The following is a 17,137-nucleotide window of genomic DNA, read 5'->3' as shown; positions in this document are numbered from 1 at the left end:
GGCTGCCAGAATTTCGGCAGTTCGAATCCCACCAGGCTCAAGGTTGACTCAGCCTTCCGTCCTTCTGAGGTGGGTCAAATGAGGACCCAGATGGTTGGGGCAAGAGGCGGACTCAACCGCTCAGAGAGGGCAAGAAAGCACTGTGAAGCGGTACACAAGTCTCAGTGCTATGGCTATTGTTGAGTTGAATCACTGAGACTCAAGGCAGCGTACACATTTAATAATAACCATTGTGGGCCAATCACCAGGAGACGGGGAGTTCTAGTACTGCCTTAGGCATGAAAGCCAGCTGGGTGACTTTGGGCCAGGCCCTTTCTCTGAGCCGGACCCACCTTATAGGGTTGTTGTTGTTGTGGGGGGAAATAGAAAAGAGGGATGTTACTCTGCCTTGAGTTACTTATAAACTAATAAAAGTGGGATATAATAAGAACAGATGCTATTCAAATGCACCTTGTTGGCAGGACTGTATTGGGGTACTTCATCCCAAGATTTAATTTATTTATCAAATTTATTTCCTGCCTATCTTGTAATGTTTATGTCCACTGAGAGCATCTGCACCAAAGAGAAATTCCTTGTGTGTCCAATCACACTTTGCCAATAAAGAATTCTATATTCTATTCTCTATTCTCTTCTCCTCCATGTTTAATCTATTCTATTCAATTGTCTATTCTGTATGCTATTCTATCTCTATTCATTCCATATTCCTATTCGATTCCATATTTCTATCCTATCCTTTTCATATTCTATTCTATTCTATTCCATTCCATATTTCTATCCTATCCTTTTCATATTCTATTCTATTCATTCATATTCTATTTTATTATTTTCATATTCTATTCTATTATTCTATTCTCTATTCTATGTTCTCTTCTCTATTCTATTCTTTGTTAAATTTATCTATTCTATTATCTCTATTCATTCCATTCCATCTTTCTATTCTATTCTATTCTATTCTATTCTATTCTATTCTGAGCAGCTTTTGAGGACGCTGGGGGAAAAAACAGGAGCAAGAGGTGTAATTTTCAACATACTTTTATTATTTTGTAAATGTGAATTTTACAAAGCATTTTCTCATTCATTATTCACATTTTTTTTTAAACGGATTTTCCCCCTCCCTTTACGGTATATGAAATAGGTCTGACCACACTGAACTCCTATTAGAGGAGGCTCCGCCAAGGGATGACTTTAAACCTTGCTTTAGAACTTGTGTATGCAGTGATGGTTTAAACAGATCATCGATCAAGGCTTAACGTAACAGTCTTGAGCTAGATATGAGAGAAATGGCACGTAAACAATCAACAGAAAAGAAGTGAGTTAGCACGGCTGCAACATAATTTTCGGCAGCGCTGCAAAAACTTCCCTCTAAGCACTGGAATTATTTATTATTATTATTATTATTATTATTATTAACAGTCATGAATTACAGTACTATTGGATACTTTAATACAGGCTCTTTCTGAACACCCTTGTTCCCTTAAGACGCTTCTCCCTGACAGTTGCCAAGATGGACAGTTTTTGAGACTCAAGTGCCATCCAAAGATTCAAGTTAAAAATATCTATAGACTCACGCATCAACTTCTGGAGTATTTTTTTTGTGTTTTTTTAGTCATTTTAGAACGCTAAAAAAAAACATTAGTATTGCAAGGTTTGGCTCCCCTCCCCTGCCCCTTTTCCCCTCCCTTCCCCCCTCCCAGTTTCGGTCGCAAAAGTGCAAAAAAGATATGTGTGTGTGTGTGTGGAAGCAGATTTGAGGCTTAAAAGGTTTGGAGACGTTTCGAAGTGCCAGTGAATTTGGCCCAAAGGAGATTTTGGCAGATTTGGATAAAAAGGGTTTTTTTTCACAGCAGAAATGTGGACATTAAATGGATTCCACCCCCACCCCCCAAACACCTTTTTTAAAATTTATCCCAAATGTTTGTTTTTTTCAAGACTTTCTGGCAGTTGCCTCTTGAAAAGCATTTTTGGGACAACGGTGACCTGGATGACGGAGAATCTTCATAGATGTTTCTTTTAAAAAATTTATGTTTATTTAATATTTTGCATTTCTGGACCTCCCATCACCCCTCGAACTTTTTAAATGCACCCCAAAAGGAGCCTTAAATTCACTGCAACTATTACGACTGGTCCTATTTGGTGAGATTCCTACATCACCTCGGAAGAACAGGCCAAAAAAATAAAAGGCCTTCGGTCCTTGTGCCCTTTGGGAAGCTACAGCAGAAATATGACGGGCTGAGACTTTTGTCCAGCAAAGATGCCCTTGAGAAGGGTGCATATAACATCTGTTATCCCTGGGCACCTGGAACTACATCTGGGAATGGCATCAGTCCTGCAGAGGGCTCCATGCAACCAGTTTTGAGGGAGGGGGGTAATTTGTCTAGAGGGGGGGAAATCAGCTAAAAGTCTGCAAAAGGAGGTTGCAGGAATCAGTGCCAAGGGGAGAGAGAGAGCTTTTATAAGCAAGCCCTCTCTGCCATCTCGACGCCAAAGGCGGAGAGGTCTCTACCTGGCAAGCAGGGAGACTGCTTGACCTAATGGGTGCCAGGTTCCCCCCCGACGTCCCCCTGCAAGAAAATGAGTGACAGAAGCAGCAGGATTTTACATGCCTTGGGCCGCACTTGGAGGGCCGGGAAAATAAAAGGTTATACCTGTAAAGCTGAGCACGATCTACAGGTGTCTTTCTTAAGGCCACATTGGGGAGTAGGTGGTGGTGGGGGGAGATACAGCAGAAAAACACAGTTTTGGGGCCCAATATTTTAAACTTGAGATCAATTTGGAGCCAAGTTACTTGGGGAAACAGGTTTAAAAAGAGAGAACGCAGGGGAAAAAGACAGAAAAAGAAATAAAGGAATGGAAACCCTAAGAGCAAATCTGAGGATATGTGAGAGGGAAATCAGGAAGGAAGAAAGAACAGAGGCAAAAGAAGGAGGGAGAGGGAGGGAGGCAGAGAAAGAAGGAGATGAAGACAACAGGAAAGGAAGGAAGGAAGGAAGGAAGGAAGGCTTTAGCTGCGTGATATGATTTTTTTAAATATCCAGAATTGTTTCTACAGCAATTTCAGAATAGAATTTAAAGCATTTCCCACGAAGGAAGTTAAACCAAAAAGGAAAAACAGTAACCAATGATCCTCAATGTCCAGAATATGGCTTAATACCGACTTTGGAATGAAATTGGATTTCTGGAACCTTACGTTTCAATTTGTCAAAGGTTTTGTGGCAAACTCCAAAGGGGGGCTTCGGAGGGTAGCCCTCCCCCTGTCCACCCCCCAGGGAAGTGAAGACCACGTATTGGGGGGGGAAGGGCAACGGGAGAGCCGCAAAATCCCAGAAAAATGGGACGAAATCCTACCAGGATTCCCAATCGTGGCCATCGCTAAAGCCCATCCGAGTTTTCTTTTTACAGTCTTCTCTTCTTTAAAAAGGTGCTTGATATAACTTTTCATATACATATATAATATTTATATATATATATATATAATATAATATACACAGGTAATATTGCTAACAGTCGAGCATTCAGAATAAAGGTGCAGACATACCATAAATACGTATTTTCTCTTTTCCTAAGTTAAATCTACAAAGGGGGGGGGTTCCGTCCCCACCGTCACGCGGGATGCCTCGTTACAGTCCGAGAGCGACGTCCGGGCGCCGAGGCCCTTCCCGGAGTCGCCTGGCTGGGAAGCATGGGGGTCGGAATCCAACCCAAGACGGGAGCTCCAGGTTGGGGAAGGGCGTGGTCAATGAATGAAGGGAGGGGGGGAGGAAATGGAGAAAGGGATTTGATAGGCTATTGAAATCAAATCTTTTATTTTTTCTCTCTCCATGGGAAGGAATAGGATAAGGCAGTGTTTCTCAACCTTGGCAACTTGAAGATGTCCGGACTTCAACTCCCAGAATTCCCCAGCCAGCATTCGCTGGCTGGGGAATTCTGGGAGTTGAAGTCCGGACATCTTCAAGTTGCCAAGGTTGAGAAACACTGGGATAAGGCACTGAGAAAGAAAACCAGGTTGCAATTAATTTCCCCCTTCCTCTTGTGGTCCTTCATGGCCAAGAGGTTGGGGGGGGGGGTTTGGAGGGGGGGGGTGTCACCGTTTTCCTTTCTGGCTGGGAAGGAGAAAAGCCCCCGATGGGGGGGGGGCCACCAGGGACCCCCGCCCCACATTTCAGGGGGGGTCATTTAGTGCAAGTGGCTGGGCTCCCCCCTTTCGGAAGACCCTGCCTTAAAACTCTTCACATTGTTTTCAGGTTTTTCACGCTTTCCTTCTCGTCTCCAAAGTCAAAAGCCACCGAGAAAATCCGAGCCTGACTCTCTCCCGCCCCCCCACCACTCAGCCCCTCCCCACCCCACCCCCCAAAAAAAGAAAGACGTTACATAAAATTGTGCTTGGTACAAAAATATATTCGAACTGTGCAACGCGATGCTGTCTTCGGATCCTGCTCTGAGCCGTTCAAGTATTTTGCTTCCGTCCTGCGACTTTGACCAGGGGTGGGGGGGCTAGGACAGCTACTGGGGAGGGGGGGGAGGCAGGGGGGGGGGTGGATGGATCATCAGCCCCATGGCTGGCTGCAAAAAGAAGCTAAGCGCAGGTGGGTTTGGTTAGGGGAAGGAGACCACGAGGAGATCTCATCGTTGTAAGCCGGGCTGGGGCAGTATTTGTTTTTATTTTTTAAATTAATTTCTAGTTTCTTATTGCTGCCAGGAAAACAAATCGAAAAGTCCTTGAAATCCCCAAGAGAAGGGGGGGCTCCTCCAAAAAGTCCTTGAAATCCCCAAGAGATTTCATCTGCCTGAAGCTCGACGCCGGGCAAAGCCGCCATCGATGGGAGGCTGTGCTGCCTATCACGACCTCGGTCTTTGTCAAAGCAAACCTCAGTCGCCACAACAGGGTTAGCGCTTCCCGTCGTAGTTTGGGAAAGTGACCGAATGGATTGGGGGAGGAGGGGGGGGGAATCGGAAGCCGGCTACCCATCGAAGGCGCATAATCCCGGACGCAAAGCCAGCAATTCTTCCTTTCTCTCATAAGGTTAGATCCAAACACAATGGGGGTGGGGAAGTCCATGCGAGTTACGATAACCTGCGTGGCCAAACGACATGCATTTCGCTATAAGCAGCTTCCCCCATTCCCGGGAGAAAGAGCCAAGAAGCCTATGGTTCCCAACCCCCCTCAACCTCCCCACCCAAAATCTCCATTTTGCCCTGAGCAACGAAGCAGGACCAGTTCAGACAGGCCGCCGTTTCAATTAAACCAAGCGTTTTCGCCATCTCGGTGGTCGCTTTAAGACGGGCGGACGTCAACTCCCAGAATTCCGCGCTGGCTGGGGAATCCTGGGAGTTGAAGTCCGCCGTTCGAAACCGCTCTGGGTTATGAAACCCGGCGTGAAATCCTCTTATCTCCGCTACCGGTTCGGTAGCAAGCGCAGGAGGTCCGTGATGACGCCGGGAAACCTAGATATCGCCAACGACCTTAGACTCGGAATGCCTTTTGCCCAGAGCTTCCACGCCAACGCAAAGGACCCAGAGCCAGGTCCCCTGCAAGCATGCCAGGAGACCAGCTGGGTCTCTCGTCCTGCACCCCCCCCGAGGGAAACAGGGAGGAAAACGCGAGGAAACGCGGGAGGGCAGAACGGGTGGACAACCAAGTCGGTGGGGGGGAGGAATGGCGGAAAGGAAAGGTATCCCAACTTTTTTGTGCCTGGAGGGGTGTAGGGAACGGCGCTCCGCATTTACTACAGCAGTGGTTAGGGCGGTTTCTCCCTGTTGCTCAACCACGCAAGGGTTTGAACCCCAAAGACCCGAGCCCAGGAGACCTGCGTCCGACTGAATCAAAAGCAGGGTAACGATCACCGCTAACTTCTCCCAAGACGCCCTCGAGACGGCCGGTTCTTGGCTGCTAAACAGGTGGGGTGAACACAGTTTCCTTCCTTGTTTAGGGGTGGGGGGGAAGGAACCCCCCGCTACTCCTTTCTGTACCAATCTGGGGACGCAGGGGCTCTTCCCACCGGGCGACGCCCTTCTTCGACCCTAAGCGCGAGCAGACTCAAAAAGGAAACAATCGGATTTTCTCAGGCAACAGGTAGCAGTTCAGTAGGGAAACGGTTTGATCGTAATGGGGTTGGTTTCGTTTTGCTTCTGGTAATTAATAAGAACATGCAAGCAGCTTTAGGGTTACAGATCCTTCCAGAGGGCGGTAGACTCCACCCTCGGCGGTCTAGTTCATAAGGGGGCCCCGTAGGCCGCCTCCGGCCGCCCCGCGGGAGTTTCCGGCCGCCCGGGGGACCCCGATCCTTCCTCGAAGGGCTGTGAGGTGCTTTGGGTATCGGAAGCCATGGCTTCTGGGCCAGCCGACTCCTGGATGACCGAGCCGGCCCCTTCGCCCTCCTCGCTCGGCTCAAACAAAGGGCCGGTCCCGTTGCTCCGGTCGACCGTGACGGTGTTAGTTCTGAGGGCCACAATCGTCCCGGAATCCCCTCTCCTCTCTGCATAGATCCGCTGCTCAAACATCTGCGCGCTGGACGGCTGGAATTCGGGGTCCAGGAGGACGTTGGCGGTGGTGGAGCCCATGACGGAGCGGTACATCTCCATCCCCTCGGGCAGCATGGACTTAATCTTGGGCAGCCACCGCTTCCGCACCCGGCGGGCGTTCGTGCACATGTCGGCCGCGATGACGTTCATCTCGCTCTCCTTGAAACTGGGGGCAAAATTCTGACAATACACTGCAAAGACAGGTGGGGGGGAAGGGGAGAGGGTTCAGCCGAGGGAGGGAAGAGGCTGCGAGGGGATGGGGGGGGGCTCACGGGGCGGGCTGGGCAGGTACGGCCAGGGGAGGCTTCCCTCTGCGGTAAGCGAGGCTCAAGGAATGAAGGGCATGAGAGAGCTTTGAGGAGAGTTCCAGTTGTCTAGACCAGTGTTTCTCAACCTTGGTAACTTGAAGATGTCCGGACTTCAACTCCCAGAATTCCCCAGCCAGCATTCGCTGGCTGGGGAATTCTGGGAGTTGAAGTCCGGACATCTTCAAGTTACCAAGGTTGAGAAACACTGGTCTAGACGAGTCACGGGAGGGGGGAGAGCTGCAGAATCTGTTCTGAAAAGTCTCCCTGTCCGTCTACCTGTCATCCATCCATCCATCTAATCTATATCTATCTCGCTATCATCTCTAGTACCTATCATCTATCTATGCATTCACCCTCCACCTGTGGCCCTACTCCCGAGTCGACCCTTGTTCCTTAGCTCCTCCCTTCGTCTGGCCACTCTGCGCACGCGCACACTGGGAACAGTCTCCAGCTGTTCTTCTGCCTCACTGATGTCTGACTCGGAAGGCAATAGCAATAGCAGTTAGACTTATATACCGCTTCATGGGGCTTTCAGCCCTCTCTAAGCGGTTTACAGAGTCAGCATATCGCCCCCACAGTCTGGGTCCTCATTTGACCCTCCTCGGAAGGATGGAAGGCTGAGTCAACCCTGAGCTGGTGAGATTTGAACAGCCGAACTGCAGAACTGCAGTCAGCTGAAGTAGCCTGCAGTGCTGCATTTAACCACTGCGCCACCTCGGCTCTCTCTCGGCAGCTGACAACTGTCATACATCCCTGGCCCCCTCTCTGCCTCCGACACAGAGCCCTCCTCAGAGCCTTCCCCAGACTCCAGGACTGGCCCATCTTCCTCCCCAACCTCCTCACTGTCCGAACCTCTGCTACCAGCTGGCCACTGGATGCTGGCGGGCCACAACACTGTCTGTCTGTCTGTCTATCTCTACATGATCTACAGTATCCCTCCCTCCCTCTATCATTAGCTCCCTGCTCCCTCCTAGCTTCGCCCGGAGGGCCATTCGTGTCCTCCTCCTACTCACATTTCACAGCATTGAGCACTCGGCTCTCCAGCGGTTTCCGGCTGGGGTCACTGGTGGAAGAGCGAATTCCAGTTCCACAGCTGTTGGCCAAAGTGTTCCTGTTTCCAGAAGGAGCAGAGGGGGAAAAAAACCTCAGGAAAATATGCCTCCTTACAGCTAGACCTCAATTTATAACGTAGCCTCGTTGGGTGGGGAATTCTGGGAGCTGCAAGTCCACCTCTCGGACCTCGGAACAAAGCCTCCAACAAGCCATTATCTCCCACCGCTGGGCAAGAGAGCCGGGAAGCTTCAGGCAGATCCTAATCGACCCTAACCCAGTTTAAACTTGGACCCAATGCAGTCCTGTCTTAGCCATGAAAGTCAGCTAAGTGACTCTGGGCCCAATCACCAGGAGATGGGGAGTTCTAGTCCTGCCTAAGGGGTAAAAGCTGGTTGGGCAATTTTGGGCCAATCACCAGGAGATGGGGAGTTCTAGTCCTCTAGGCATGAAAGCTGGTTGGGCAATTTTGGGCCAATCACCAGGAGACGGTGAGTTCTAGTCCTCTAGGCATGAAAGCTGGTTGGGTGACTTTGGGCCAATCACCAGGAGATGGTGAGTTCTAGTCCTGCCTAAGGAGTGAAAGTCGGTTGGGTGACTCTGGGCCAATCACCAGGAGACGGGGAGTTCTAGTCCTGCCTAAGGGGTAAAAGCCGGTTGGGCAATTTTGGGCCAATCACCAGGAGACGGGGAGTTCTAGTCCTCTAGGCATGAAAGCTGGTTGGGTGATTTTGGGCCAATCACCAGGAGACGGGGAGTTCTAGTCCTGCCTAAGGCGTGAAAGCCAGCTGGGTGACTTGGGCCAGTCCCTCCCCCCCCCTCTCTCTCTCAGCCCAGCCCACCTCACAGGGTTGTTATGGGGGAAAATAGGAGGAGAAGGCGTGTTGAAATGTGTTCACTGCCTTGAGCTATGATGCCGGGATAAAAAAGGAATACCTAGAAATAAACAATTTAAAACATTCCTTGTTTTTTCCAAGTGTTTCTTCTGTGCTCTGCTCTGATTCCCACAAAGGCTCTGAACTTCCTTTTCCTGACTGGTAGGAAAGCATTTTATTTTTTTTAACCCGGTCTAAAGGCGAAGAAGAGGAGGGCGGGGGGGGGAGGCGGCCACCCTACCTGTCGAAGAAGGTGGCCAGGAGGCGTCGCAGGAGGACTTTGTGCTTCACACCTGCACAGAGGTGACAATTCATGAGCTGCCCTCGGGTGATGTAAACCCCAGAACCTGGAGGTGGGGGGGGGGGAGAAGAAAAGGAGGAGGAGGAGGAGGAGGAAGGGAGAGAGGCTGAGCACCGTGAAGGAATTCAATTAGAGGCTTTTTTAAAGGGAGAAAAATCAATAATTCCCAGCAGAGCAATTACGCCGTTTGATAGTAGGACTGAGGGAAGCTCCTTCTTCCAGGCCCCTGAAGATGAAACATCGGCCTCCAAAGGCCACGCACGGAATTTAAAAGCAGAGAAAAGAAGGGGTGGGTTTGGGGTTCGAATCCGAATCTTTCACTTTATTATTTTATGAATGAGATTTTTAGTGGCCCCTGAAATTACAACAGTGGGGGGAAAAATTTGACACTGTCAGTCATCACACTGTCACTGCTGCGGCCTCCCCGATTCAAATCCAGATGCTTGGCAACTGTTGTGTAGTTACAACAGTTGTAGAACCCCCCCCCCCCGCCCCAGGACGGACACACACACCGCTGGCCTCCGACAAGACAAGTCAATGGGGGAAGCCCGATTCATTTAACAGCCGTGTGATTCACGTAACAAGTTCAGTGATTTGCTTAGCGGCGGTGGCAAAGGATGACGCCACGCGAGAGTCACGCCACAGCCGCCTTGCTTAGAAACGGAACTTTTACTCCCCCCATTATGGTCGTAAATTGAGGGTTACCTGTAGGTGAATACAGGTAGTCAACTTCTTCACTTCTGTTTAGCAAAGTTAGGGTTAACCCCAGGACTCAGTTAGTGGGGAGAAATTCCAAATCTCCTCTGAGCTGACTGTGCGATTAATAATAATAATAATAAAATAAAACTACCCGATTATGGATGAAGCATGTAACAGTGATACCCAAGGTCATCGGGGCACTTGGTACCCTGTCCAAGAATTTTACAAAACACATCAAGGATTTGCAGCTTCTTCCAATAACACCAGCGGAACTGCAAAAAGCTACTCGGAACATCGTATATTTTAAGAAGGTTCTTGGTTGGTACCCAGGATGTTGGGCAGCAACCCGCATCAACCATCAGCACTGGCCTATGGTATTTGTGACCCATCTTTAAATGTCCACTTGCCTGAGTTTCATGCTTAATGAATAAAAGAAATAATAATAATACTTGGTTGATACCTAGAATGCTTGCAGCAACCCGTATCAACCATTAGAACCAGTCAATGGGATTTGTGACCCATCTTTAAATGTCCACTTGACTGAGTTTCATGCTTAATGGATAAAAGAAATAATAATAATACTTGGTTGATACCCAGGACGCTGGCAGCAACCCGTATCAACCATCAGCACCAGTCAATGGGATTTGTGACCCATCTTTAAATGTCCACTTGCCTGAGTTCCATGCTTAATGGATAAAAGAAATAATAATAATACTTGGTTGATACCTAGAATGCTCGCAGCAACCCGTATCAACCATCAGCACCAGTCAATGGGATTTGTGACCCATCTTTAAATGTTCACTTGCCTGAGTTCCATGCTTAATGGATAAAAGAAATAATAATAAGTTGATATCTAGGATGCTGGCAGCAACCCGTATCAACCATCAGCACCGGCCAATGGTATTTGTGACGCATTTCTGAATGTTCATTTGGCTTGAGTTTCATGTTTATGAATAAAAGAGATAACAATAATAATAGTAACAATAATAAACTTGACGTAAAAGCCATTGCTTCCCTCCAGTCGATTCCTACATCTAAGATTGGACTGCAACACCGAGATCGTACGCTCGCTTGTAATTTCCCGGATTTCCCACCCGTTGTGAGTTTGAGGCTTTTATCTGCCGTTACTGAGGATGATGATATCCTTTTAATGCTTACGGGGCTCCTGGCATAAAGGGGGTGGGGGGGCTCGTTTTGCGCCCAGGCGTGGGCCCTGCTCATAAATACCTGCAACCAATTCAAGTTTTTCTCCAGGATCGCCTTCCGAGTAGAGCTTCGGGTGGCAGCGGTAACCAATCTGGCTGATCAGGCTGGCCGGGAGAGCTACCAGATCGCGCCGGATGAGGACGCAGGACCGGCTCTCCACGGGGATTTGCTCCGTCTTCTCTGGAGGCCCTTGGAAAGGAGGAAGAGGAGGAGTCACACTCAGGAAACGGGAGTTCGATTCACACTCAGGAATCGAGAGTTCTAGTCCCACCTCCTTTCATGAAGAAAGTGGGACTAGAACTCCCCGTCTCCTGGTGACTAACCTGAAGTCACCCAGCCGGCTTTCGCGCCTAAGGCAGGACTAGAACTCCCCATCTCCTGGTGATTGGCCCAGTCACCCAGCCGACTTTCATGGAGAAGGTGGGACTAGAACTCCCCGTCTCCTGGTGACTAACCTGACGTCACCCAGCCAGCTTTTGCGCCTAAGGCAGGACTAGAACTCCCCATCTCCTGGTGATTGGCCCAAAATCACCCAGCCGACTTTCATGGAGAAGGTGGGACTAGAACTCCCCATCTACTAGTGACTAATCTGAAGTCACCCAGCCGGCGTTCACACCTAAGGCAGGACTAGAACTCCCCATCTCCTGGTGATTGGCCCAGTCACCCAGCCAGCTTTCATGAAGAAGGTGGGACTAGAACTCCCCATCTGCAGTACTGCAGGCCACTTCAGCTGACTGCAGTTCTGCAGTTCGGTGGTTCAAATCTCACCCGCTCAAGGTTGACTCAGCCTTCCATCCTTCCGAGGTGGGTGAAATGAGGACCCAGACTGTGGGGGCAATGTGCTGACTCTGTAAACCACTTAGAGAGGGCTGAAGGCCCTATGAAGCGGTATATAAGTCTAATAAATAAAATAAAATAATAAAGTCACCCAGCCGGCTTTTCTGCCTAAAGCAGGACTAGAACTCACCACCTCTGGCTTTCTAGCCTGGTGCCTTAAGCACTAAACCAATGTGGATCTGTGATTATTGGGCAGTGTCGTTTCCCCACCGAAGGGGCTTCTCGTGGGAACGACCAACTTGGGAAGGAGAGGCCTTCAGCTTCTCCCTCCTAAAATAGCCCAAGACCCTCATCAATTGGGAAGACAAACCCAGAGACCCCAATCAGACCCGGCTCTTTCCTGCAGTTAGGAAATTCCACGAGTGGGTATCTATTTCTGGAGCCCCTTTCGCTCATTATTATATATCTATATCTAAGCTCTAGAAGACCTTTTTCTGAGGCTTCATTATAGAGCGTGGACTGTCCCAGGAGCCACAGCGGAAGGTCTCAACCGAATGTCTCACTACTGGCGGGTTGCAAGAAGAACGAAAAGAGGGAGAAACTCCGTGCAGGGGATCCTCGACTTACAACCATTCGTTTAGCGACCATTCAAAGTCACAAAGGGGGTACACAAAGTCTTGTACCCCCTTTCCCGTGTTTTGTAAGCCGCCCTGAGTCCCCTCAGGGAAAAGGGCGGCCTATAAATTATAATAAACACCTAAACACCTAAACAATGGCACCGAAAAAACTGACCTAGGACCGATTCCGGTTGTAACTCGAGGACTCCCCGCAATCACAAGAGGCTGAGCTGAATCCAAAGACATTTCACTCTAGGAAGACTCAGCTGTCATGACTGTTTATAAACTATATTGGGGTTGAGGAATCTGTACCTCACTCTTAAAAGGGGGAAGGAGCAGGAGGAGGAGGAGGGGGGGGAGGAAAGAAAAGGAGGAGGAGAAGGAAGGAGGAAGAGGAGGAGAAGAAGAAAAGAAAGAAAGAAAAGGAGGAGGAGGAGGAGAAGAAGAAGAAGAAGGAAAGAAAAGGAGAAGAAAGAAGGAGGAGGAAGAGGAGGAGGAGAAGAAAAGAAAGAAAGAAAAGGAGGAGGAGGAGGAGAAGAAGAAGAAGAAGAAGGAAAGAAAAGGAGAAGAAAGAAGGAGGAGGAAGAGGAGGAGGAGAAGAAAAGAAAGAAAGAAAAGGAGGAGAAGGAAAGAAAGAAAAGGAGAAGGAAAGAAAGAAAAGGAGGAGAAGAAGAAAAGAAAGAAAGAAAAGGAGGAGAAGGAGGAGGATAAGAAGGAGGAGGAGGAGGAGGAGGAAAGAAAAGGAGGTGAAGAAAGGAGAAGAGGAGGAGGAGAAGAAGAAAAGAAAGAAAAGGAGGAAAGAAAGAAAAGGAGGAGGAGAAGAAGAAAGAAAAGGAGGAAGAAAAGAAGAAAGAAAAAGAGAAGAAGGAAAGAAGGAGGAGGAGGAGGAGGAGGAGGAGGAGAAGAAGAAGAAGAAGAAGAAGAAGAAAAGGAGGAGGAGAAAGAGGAGGAGAACCACCACCACCACCACCGAGATTGGACAATGATCATCAAAAACTCCAAATCCATCTCCCCCCAACAGGCAGACCCCCCCAAGAAGAAGGGGGTCCGCCTGTTCTCCAAAGCAAGAAGCAACGGGTGGAAACTAACCAAGGAGAGAAGCAAGCTAGAACTGAGGAGGGATTTCCTGACAATTATAACAACCAACCACTGGAACAGAAGTTGCCTCCAGAAGTTGTGGAATCTCCATCACTGGAGGTTTCCAAGAAGAAGAAGGTCTCAAATGGTACACTGTCTCCTGCCTGAGCAGGGGGTTGGACTAGGAGACCTCCAAGGTCCCTCCCGACTCTGTTATTCTGTTAGTAACAAGGGGGAAGGGAAAGAGGAGAGGGTTACCTGCGTAGCCCCCCGTGGACTTGATGTACATCTGCCCGTATTGCTCTTCCGCCATGGTGTCGTAGGCTTCGTCATCTTCCTCATCCTCTTCGTTGTGGTACGACGTGGGGCTGTCCGTGGTTGGGATGCTACTGGCCCCGGGACTCGTCCGCTCCCCCTGGGCGTACGGCGCCTGCGGGATGCTGGAGATGAGCGGGCCGAGGCTGGGCACCCCGTAGTAGGAGACGCGGGACAGCTTCACCGCCGTGGTGCTGGAGGATCCTCCCCCCGCCGCCGCGTCGCGCAGGCCCCCCTCCAAGGCCCGCTTGGCCGGCAGCGGCGCCTGCTGCTCCAGGTTCTCGTGCTTGACCCGGGTGAGGAGCGGGATGGGCAGCGAAGGGGACATGACGTAAGGCATGGAGGGCATCTGCACGGGGTTGCAGGGGCTCTGGGGCTCCGAGCCGCCAGCCTCTTCGGTCATGGCCGTTTGAGAGTCACAGTGCGGGGAGCTGACTTTGAACATCAAATCCGTCCCTTTCTCCACAATGTGCTGGATCTGCAGGAAGCCCGCCGTGTACATCACTACCAGCTGCTCGCTGGCCGCCATGGTCAGCTTCCCCGTGTAGCAAAAGGAGAGGATCTGCTGGAAGCACGTAGCCGGCACCGAGCTGGGCAGCTCGAAGGCGCTTTTGCTGTTCCCACTAAAGAGGTCCCGGAAGTAGAGGCTGCTGGCGGCCAGCACCGCCCGGTGGGCCTTGAAGGCCTGGCCCTTGACCACGATGGAGACATCGCAGTAGAGGCCCAGAAGCCGCTGCTCGTTCAGGGAGCCCAGCACGGTGTTCCCGAAATTGGGGATCTCGATGTGCAGCATCTGGGACATGTCTCGGCCCGTCCTTACGCATTCAGCGCGGCGACAGCATCCAACAGAAAGCGCATCTTCTGGGGGGGGGAGGGAGGAGAAGAGGGAGGGAAGGAGGGAAACGCTTGGTTGAATTGAACGCAGGCAATCCTCCGCTTGCAACAGTTTGTGACTTAGGGCCGTTTTCCACCCTTAGGATGATCTCCACGATCAGGTGATTGACATCCAGATAGCAACGGCCCTTAGATTTGTTTAGCGCTTTCACAGCCCTCTCTAAGCGGTTGTCGGAGCCGGCCTCTTGCCCTCAAATCGATCTTTGACCAACCTCGGGAAGGATGGAAGGTCGAGTCAGCCTCGATCCGGTCAGGATCGAACTCCTGGCAGTGGGCGGACTTTCAGGTCTAGAATAGCGTAGAGCAGTATTTCTCAACCTTGGCAACTTGAAGATGTCCGGACTTCAACTCCCAGAATTCCCCAGCCAGCATTTGCTGGCTGGGGAATTCTGGGAGTTGAAGTCCGGACATCTTCAAGTTGCCAAGGTTGAGAAACACTGGTACAGAGTCTCCCTGCTTCAGCGGGGATTGGACTAGAAGACCTCTACTGTCCCTACCAACTCTGTTGTTCTGTTAAGAGTAGCCTCAGAGGGTCATCCCGGGACCCCATCAGTTCTTGTGATCTTGAACCTTTGGCCAAAACTTTTCTCCTCCAAGGAGGAGCCTCTTCGTCACTGGACCTTGGAGCCCAAGGCACGGGGGATGGACAGGAGAGGGACGGAGGGGCCTTCTGGGGGTACCTGTCCGGCTCTCTGCTTGGCATCCACACAACGGAGGTGTTTTAAGGATGTGACGAGGGACGCTTCCCGCCCGCATGCAGCAAAAAGCAGACGCAGAGGGAGGACGCGGGGACCTTCAGCTACTCCGAGAACTTGACTTTGGAAGGCGGCTTTCGGTCCTTCCTTTCCCCCCCCCCCAGCAGGTGCTTCTAATGGGATTACACAGGAGCTGCCACAATTCCCCCCACCCCACCCTCCCACCATCTAAACCCCCAAGCCCACCCACCTATAGACCCCCCCCCAAATCACCTTTCAACTCTGGGGGCGTCGTCCCAGCCAGGAAAGAGGCGCTTTTCCCAAGGGGAGGGCTGGAATTAAGACCCAGGGAAAAAGAAAGGAGCTTTTTAAACAAATAGCTGCATCCCTGGGAGTGGGGGGGGGGGCACAGCCTGGCATCTACACACACACACACACACACACACACACACACGGCCGTTCTGGGCAGCCACCCCTGGGGGCCAGCCGATGCGATGCGCAGCCCCCCCCCCCGTGCAGCAAACTTCTGCTCTGCCTCATATCTCGCCTGCCTGCTTTCCCCGCGGACGGACGGACGGACGTACCTACCTTTCCACGGGGATGAAAACAGGAGCTCAGCTCTTCCCGGGGAAAGTCTCCTAAACCGAGGGGACGGGGCCGAAGGAGGAGCGACAGAAACGGCATCCGAGCATCCCTTCCTCCTTCGCCGGGACGATGATGAGAAGCTTCTGGGGTTGTTGGTGGGGGGGGGTTTTCCTTTTTTCCCGATCAGCCGAGTCCGATTTCTCTTTAACGGCAGCAGGAGAAGGAAGATCCTGGGCTGGCCGGTCGCTGGGCAGGCAGCTGGAGCCGGTGGTTGAGCGGTTCAGCCGGTTGTCTGCAATGAATAGCAGCCTTTGATAAGGTCCCCGGTGCAAATGCCAATTCCGAAGCAGGGGGAAAGGGGGAGGGGGGGGAGAGAGAGAGAGAGAGAGAGAGAGAGAGAAAGGAAGAAATGGGATGTTGGGGGGGGGGGAATCAATGCCAGGGAAGTCTTGGTTCAAGATTGACTTTTGATGAGTCACTGCAGCCTGAACAAAGATGGCAGATATACTGCACCCTGCTGATGGAGTGCTCAGGCTATGCCCCACCAGAGCACCGCTGCCAAAGAGTGCTGGTTCCTTCCTTTCTTTCGGCTTCCTTTCCCCCCCCCCCTCCTTCCACCTTTTCACTTTTTTGGGAGAGTGGTGGTGGTGGTGGGGGAGAGGAAGGAGGGGAATTTGTGGTGTGGGTTTTGCATGTGAATTGCCTCCTCTCTGCGCTGCTGTGCCTGGCTCCCCCTCCGTCCCCCCCTCCGTCCCCCCCCCCTGCCACTCTCTAGGACACTCGGAGTGTCAGAACCTCCCAAGTCTTTCAAGCAATCTGCAGTGCTGATGCAGCTTTTGGGTTAACCCCCTCCTGGACGGAGAGGAGCCGAGCGGAACTCAGCGGCTCCCTTTGGGCTAATGGGACGAGACACACAGGAGGGATTTCGTCTCCGCTGGGGAAGCACAGAGGTGTGTATGCAAAGCAGCAGTGAGGAGGAGGAGGAGGAGGAGAAGAGGAGGAGGAGAAGAGGAGGAGGAGAAGAGGAGGAGGAGAAGTAAAGGAGGAGGAGAAGAAGGAGGAGGAGGAAGAGAATAAGAGGAGGAGAAGAAGAGGAGGAAGAGGAAAGCAGGAAGAGAAGGAGGAGGAGAAGAAGTAAAGGAGGAGAAGGAGAAGAGAAGAAGAAGGAGAAGTAAAGGAGGAGAAGAAGGAGAAGGAGGAGAAGAGAAGAAGAGGAGCA

The 17,137-nt window shown here is 51.0% G+C and overlaps 1 protein-coding gene across 2 annotated transcripts; it reads right to left on the bottom strand.

Annotated features, from left to right (window-relative positions):
- Positions 1-6,092: 6,092 nt before the first annotated feature.
- On the bottom strand, positions 6,093-16,078 carry NACC2 (NACC family member 2). Of its 2 annotated transcripts, none has more exons than XM_087704867.1 (6): positions 15,922-16,078; positions 13,688-14,605; positions 10,980-11,147; positions 8,994-9,099; positions 7,841-7,938; positions 6,093-6,710 (listed from the first exon to the last, which is right to left on the bottom strand). In XM_087704867.1, the coding sequence occupies exons 2-6, from the start codon at positions 14,544-14,546 to the stop codon at positions 6,211-6,213; spliced, it is 1,731 nt and encodes a 576-aa protein (XP_087560993.1). In that variant the 5' UTR covers positions 14,547-14,605; positions 15,922-16,078; the 3' UTR covers positions 6,093-6,210. The 2 variants fall into 2 exon arrangements, with proteins under 2 accessions (XP_087560993.1, XP_087560994.1); XM_087704868.1 differs by having other exon boundaries at positions 13,688-14,602.
- Positions 16,079-17,137: the final 1,059 nt, after the last annotated feature.

The sequence above is a fragment of the Thamnophis sirtalis genome, unplaced genomic scaffold (assembly GCF_051295495.1).
Source record: "Thamnophis sirtalis isolate CommonGarterSnake01/CBP01778 unplaced genomic scaffold, rThaSir2_p1.2 scaffold_2, whole genome shotgun sequence".
In the NCBI taxonomy this organism is placed as follows: domain Eukaryota; kingdom Metazoa; phylum Chordata; class Lepidosauria; order Squamata; family Natricidae; genus Thamnophis; species Thamnophis sirtalis.
The sequence above is the reverse complement of the archived record's forward strand: the minus strand, read 5'-3'. Positions and strand labels throughout refer to the sequence as shown.